Genomic DNA, 6,479 nt, shown 5'->3' on the forward strand with positions numbered 1-6,479 from the left:
CTACTATGATCTCTAACCCCCTTTTTGAAAATATCAACTCTGGTATCATTCTTTTCATATTTTTTTTTTCATTTGTTTGCTGGTTAGAAAGTTTGTCGTACATTAATGGCTTTTGTCTCTGATCCCATATTGTTATATATGTGAAAAGGTGTATGTGTGATTCTGTCTCAAAAGCTATTAAAAATTCCAGTATTGTCAAAAAAATAATATTTCCTTTCGACAGAATCACACAAACACTTTTTCAAGTATTGCGAAATTTTTCCTTTTTTTTATGCTAGTTGTTGAAGCATATGTCTTACTGCTAATTTCTAGAAGCGGAGTCGCGCCTGAGAAGTGTGATGTTAAGTGGTGGTTCAGGATGATGAGAACTTTGTACTTTTCTAAGTGTTTGAGCATGTGAAAATATGATAATCTGTATGTTGAGATTGTTACTACTCTTTTTGAGTTTTATGTCATGTTCGTCTTTTGTTGAAACTGATTAGATTGTTGAAGATTCTCTACTGTCGGTTTTCGATCTGGTTATTTTTTTCAGGTTGATACACCTATATTGTCTTGTTTCTTGGATTTGATTTATTTCCATAAGGGTTTGAATTGTTTTTCTTCAATCCTTAATTACTGGTGAATCTGTTATGTTCCTTCTGGTAATTTACTAATAACTTTTTTTTTATATATTGACTTCTAGAGGCATAAGATTAAAAAAACATTAGCTATTAGTAGATACAAGCGAGAATGCTGTGCGTGATACGTGCAAGGATATAAGGAACAGACATTAAGAGAACAGACAAAGTCACTTCCGAGGATAAGTATATCACCATCGAAAACAGCAGCACATCGCTGAACTGACACAAAAAAAAAATCATATAACTCTGTAAAGCTTATATATAAGCTGTATATAAGCTGTAAATTTGCTCACATAAATATTCAGACATCAATGACTTTATTTAAACTTTCACGGAATGTTAGGAAAACTTGACAGAATTATTATCAAGATCAAGATATAGCTGCAGATAATAAAACAACGACTTTGTAAAGAAATGTGTATCTTACTGATAAATTAGTTTTGTTTTTGGCAGTCAACATTATGCATTGCCACCGAATAATTGCAGTCGAGATACATGGTTCAACCAGACGTGGGACCCTTTACGAATATTTTTATTGAATTTATTTTCTGACCATGAATATACTACCGGAAATCTTTAATAATGTCTTTGGTGACGTTTGATACGGTGATTTTTGTCAGTAATTTGCTTTTTATCCGCTTTTGCTTGTTGTCCGATAATTTTGCTTTTTGTCGGACACTTTTGCTTTTTGTCCGACACTTGTCCGTTAATTAATCATTTGTTTAAATCGATCAATCAATAAACCGAGTGTTCTAATTGCTGATTATTATAGAGAATATTAACAACCTGTGATGTTCACTTTGTACAGATTTGCATTTTCAGAACTATCTTCTTGTGTGTTGCATCCAATGTATAGAACCGTGAATTGTCCTACCGAAGCGATGGCGAGTGAGTAAGGAAATGCAACTCCAATGACAGCTGGTTGTGTAGGTGGTCAAGCTGTGACCAGTATTGTTCAGTATGTGTAGTGAATGATTATGACAGTCGGCCACTATAACATTGTCTAATGGTGTGGTCACAACTGATTTTGGTCTGAATGGACATAGTTTGATGATAGGATGGTAAACACGAATCACATCTACCTTCCCTAGCACCACCACTCGGCGTAAATCCGCAACAAATATATTCTCGTTGGTTGTACTGGTAATAGACATTGGATATTCAAATAAAGGTTTTTGGTTTTTATCGTTTTCATGCCATGTAAGACGACTACCATCTGTATCCATGACACCAATAATTTCTCTGTGTTCAGGATCTTTTTTATTTGCACCTATTATAACTTTTCCATTCTTTGTCACGTGTACACACGAAATTATGAACGAATCTGCATGTACCTCATATGTAGATTCTGATACTCTATTACAGGAATTAATTATTTGCTTCAGCTTTGATTCCCGTGTAGCCATAAGTAAGTCATTGGTATTGGTTATAGCTATGTCCCATACACCAATGTTAAACGTAGATATAACCTTCAGTTTTTGTGTTTCGACTTTTACCTTTTGTAGGGCTGTTGGTTTAGAGAATGGATGGAATCCTTCCTGTTCTTCTCCATCACCTATCCAGAGCGAATCATCCAATGATATTGCTAGAATTGTGATATTCTCTAATGTTGTCGGGAACTTTTTTATATTTGTTATTTTTACTTCTAATCTTGGTGTCATCATTTCTTCGTCTTCTTCCAGGTTAAACGCATCATACTCTTCAATCCCATCTAACTGGAGTTCCTTTATATCAATAACTCTATGCTCCTTGTCGGTCTTGAATTTAGCATGTACTTTGTCTTTACACTTCATGCACATCAATAGCTCACATTTTAAACATTTCCATTTCACTTTTGGATCTACTACACATAGCTGACATATCATTGCACATTGTTCTTGTGCTGTCATATTTATTGGTACCGTTGCTTTTTAGCCGAAAGCATGGAATCATTATAATTGAAGTATATTTAAAGCTCTTTCTCATTGTAAGCAGGAAATATTTATATTGTCGTCAGGAAGTGTAACAACCAAACGAGAAATTTATAGGTTGAAAGCATTGTTTTGGACCAGAGATTTCAATGTTTTTACTTTTTTTTATCGGCCCTTGTATAGATATATCAGATTAATTATATCGAACTTGAATATGAACAATATAAACTTAGGAAATTCGATCAGGTTTAGCCTTACTGTCTACGTCAGCGAAAAACAGAATATTTAACACGCATTATAAGCGGCGGCATATATTGAGAACCGACAACAATTTAACTGCAAATATATTTTTCAAAAAAAAAATGTATAAATCTTTGAATACTCTATAATCCTCTGACTTGTATATTTTGAAACAAATGCAACTAAGAACGTGGATAGTCCTGGACTTCTGAGACATTTTTTTTGTATTCTGTTGGTCTATGACGGTCACCCATTGTCTCCTTTTATTCGTGTAATATAAATTGTGTACATGTGTCGCTCTAAGAGATATTTCTTTTTATTCAATCACTTTGTGTTTTAAACTATTTTCAGGATTTTAAATGCCAATTTGTTTTTCTCTTATCCCTTTTGATAATTATGGCTCTCAGAGCGTATAGTGTTGTACACAAAACAAACTTTGGTTGTGTAAACTATGAACTTCGTAGTTGTAAGCAATGGATACACCTTGAGAGCGTTGGCTCGAATGGGTATTTCTGATTTACACTAAGATATTATTGTCAATGCAAAATGATAGTTTTTAATAAGTCAGGAAAGTGAAGGTGGAGGGGTAGGTAGGGGTCTTTTAGCGATTTGATCATACCTTAATTTGAAAAGCTTGATAAATGCAGATTATCCAGTTTCATTTAACCACATCTTTGTGTAAATACTATAGTTATGCTTAAAAGCAGGAACTGTGTTTTGTGTGTATCTTAGTATCCCTTGGGTAATATGAAAAAGAAGATGTGGTATGATTGTCAATGAGACAACTATCCACAAAAGACCAAAATGACACAGACATTAACAACTATAGGTCCCCGTACGGCTTTCAACAATGAGCAAAGCCCATACCGCATAGTCAGCTATAAAAGGACCCGATTTGACAATGTAAAACAATTCAAACGAGAAAACTAACGGCCTTAAGGTTTCATTATTTTTTTTCAGATACACTGGTTTGCTCAAAAATGGTTTAAAGTTTTTTTGTTTTTTGTTGTTGCATGTGATTTTACTGGTTAGTACTGGTTAGTACTGGTTAGTACTGGTTAGTATTTAATGACAAGGGTTGAAGACTAGATATGGAACCTCAGATGACTTGTTCTGATGTCTATGTGTTTTTGGGTTGCTATCTCATTGACGTATACCCATTCATAAGTATTTTCTCTTTCAATACAAAATAAACACATGTAAGATTGATTACATTATCATTTTAATAATAAAAAAACACAAGAAACAGCATGACCTCAAATTGTTCTTTTTGCATAATGATAAGCTGAAATTTGCAGTACCAATTTCTTCCAAGGGAAGGGCGACACACATAGCATATATGTTTCATCTTCGTCAGTCATGACTTCTATCCTGTGTTCACAGAAAACGGAACTTAAACTCGGGCTTTGCTTGAGAAGATGTGTATATCCATAAGGCGAACATTTGCAAGATAATAGTCAATGCTGACTGCGTCGGTAGTCTCGTCAGCTAGGTTCAATGAATATCTAGTTATACAAATAACGACTCAAGTCAATAATAAATCACCAAGTTTTGAAGAGCTTATTTTGGTTCAATTGAACTAAAAACGAGAGACAGTAAATTTTAGGGTGTTGCAAAAATTGTAACCTATATCCTATTTTAGTCTTACTTTATTGCATACATACTTTAATCGTGTACAAACAAAAGCGAAATAGTCTGATGTAATTTTTAAACAAGATGCTTTATTTCAGATTCACACGCGAGTTACTAAAACAAACGCATATTTATTATGGTTTTACTGTACAAACAGTGATACTGATGTATAAACTCCTCACATTAATGCGTTATTTAAAAAAATCGACTTATGACATTGTAGAATTTGGTATTTCGTAATTTAAATCCGTCGCTTAATATAACGTCATGGAAGCTGTCTTCACCAAAACATTACCTGATAAAATTTTCAAAACAAACTTAAACATCCTGCCCTTCCTTTTTATTGTTTGCAAACAACAATTATTTAATGGAGGAGCTTGCTACATGTCTTCGATGAATTCGACAATGCCGGTATTTGGCGGAACGGTATAATCCCGCGTTGACTTAACGGGAGGAAAGGTGTTATACAAATTGTGAAGTAATTACGCTTTGTTTACAAAAATTACAGTTATTTTACTCTCATTGCCTTGTACATATTTAGGTTAACACATTAATGAGAAAAATAAATAACAGTATCTAGTAAAATTAAATTAAAACTGATATGTAAAAGAAAGTTTGAATGATTTGTGTTTGGGGAGGAAATAACTTTCAATCATTCCCAAAGATGTCTATAAGATGTAGGCTGGTGAAAGAATTTAACTCCTTTTGTTTCCCCCATCTTTTTATAGACTAAAGATTACAAGTTTATATAAAAGCATCGAACATTCTCAAACATGTTCTGTTTTTGAAATAACTCTAGACGGGTCTAACGAAAAAGTTTTAATAATGGAATTACTTAAATGTGGATTATTTCTTGTCCTGTTCTTTGGAACAAATGGTGACATGTGCAAGTATGAATTTGTTGTTCCTGATAATAACTGCAAAAGTATTGGAACACCAGTTTCTGCTGATGACGAACCTCTTTCTATAATGCACATGCAGACGGGGATAGATACTACAAATGCACGACTCAACACAATTACTGAAGTTTTCAGTGGCCAATTTACAAAACTAACTACTGATTCTAAGGACTTAAAAGAAGTGACAAAAGAAATGAAGTCAAAGCTAGATTCTACAAGAGAAAGTATAGCTAGACTAGAAGGGTTCATGGATGAGGTTAAAAGCTGGAAATCAAGTCTCTCTGAAGGAAGTTCTCCAAAACTTGCCACTTTACAATCGCAAATGTTGGATATTGCCGCCAAATTTCAATCACAGTCCTCCGTTCAAACATCGATTTACAGTGCATTACAACGACAGCTAGCGGAGACAGTCACTTCTATTGGAAGACATGCACGTGACATTGACACTTTAAAAGATACAGTTAAAACAGTCGAGAGCTTAAAGACCAAAGTCGACACAATTTCTGAACAAAGTCGAGGATCTCCCGCCAATTTGCAAAATATTGAAGGTAGACTTGGCAGTCTTGAAGAAAAGTTAGACTTAAGTTTGCCTCGTGGTAATTCAGTGAATGAAATGAAGGTAGCAATTAACCTAATTCAAAGACAATTTTTAGATGAAACTCGCACGTATCGCACTTATATCTTGAACTTGAATGGATCCTTAAATAAACTGCAATCAGAAATGGAAGTTTTGAAAGCAGGCGTCAAAGAACAAAAGTAAACTCACGAGCAGCAAGAATACAGTTTAACATTATTTCTATGTGATTTGGTTATTCAGTTTTAATAGTTTCTATTTGTGATCATTGATTAGACCTATTGTTGATGATAATATTTTAATGGTAAGAACGGGTATTTACCTAAAAGTTTTGTCTTTTAGTCCGATAGTAACTTGATGGTAACGATTTAATGGTAAGAAACATTTTTGTTTTTGTTAAAAGATGTAGAGAATTTAAAAGTGTTTATTAATGTACAACTATTTCAAATCATCACAATAAATTGCAAGCAGTTGAACGTTATATAGTGTTATCTTTTACAACTTTCTGATCCAAGTAAAAAATTGTATGCATTGGGGAATCATATGTATAACAAAGATTATCCTTCGGCGGAAACGTGAAACTGAACAATCAATCGAAGCAAAA

General features: G+C 33.7%; 1 protein-coding gene across 1 annotated transcript; it reads right to left on the bottom strand.

Annotated features, from left to right (window-relative positions):
• Positions 1 to 1,444: 1,444 nt before the first annotated feature.
• On the bottom strand, positions 1,445 to 2,509 carry LOC134708647 (uncharacterized). Its single transcript, XM_063569294.1, has one exon. The coding sequence runs from the start codon at positions 2,507 to 2,509 to the stop codon at positions 1,445 to 1,447; it is 1,065 nt and encodes a 354-aa protein (XP_063425364.1).
• Between the last annotated feature and the right edge of the window lie 3,970 nt (positions 2,510 to 6,479).

This window comes from Mytilus trossulus, chromosome 2, assembly GCF_036588685.1.
Source record: "Mytilus trossulus isolate FHL-02 chromosome 2, PNRI_Mtr1.1.1.hap1, whole genome shotgun sequence".
NCBI classification, from domain to species: domain Eukaryota; kingdom Metazoa; phylum Mollusca; class Bivalvia; order Mytilida; family Mytilidae; genus Mytilus; species Mytilus trossulus.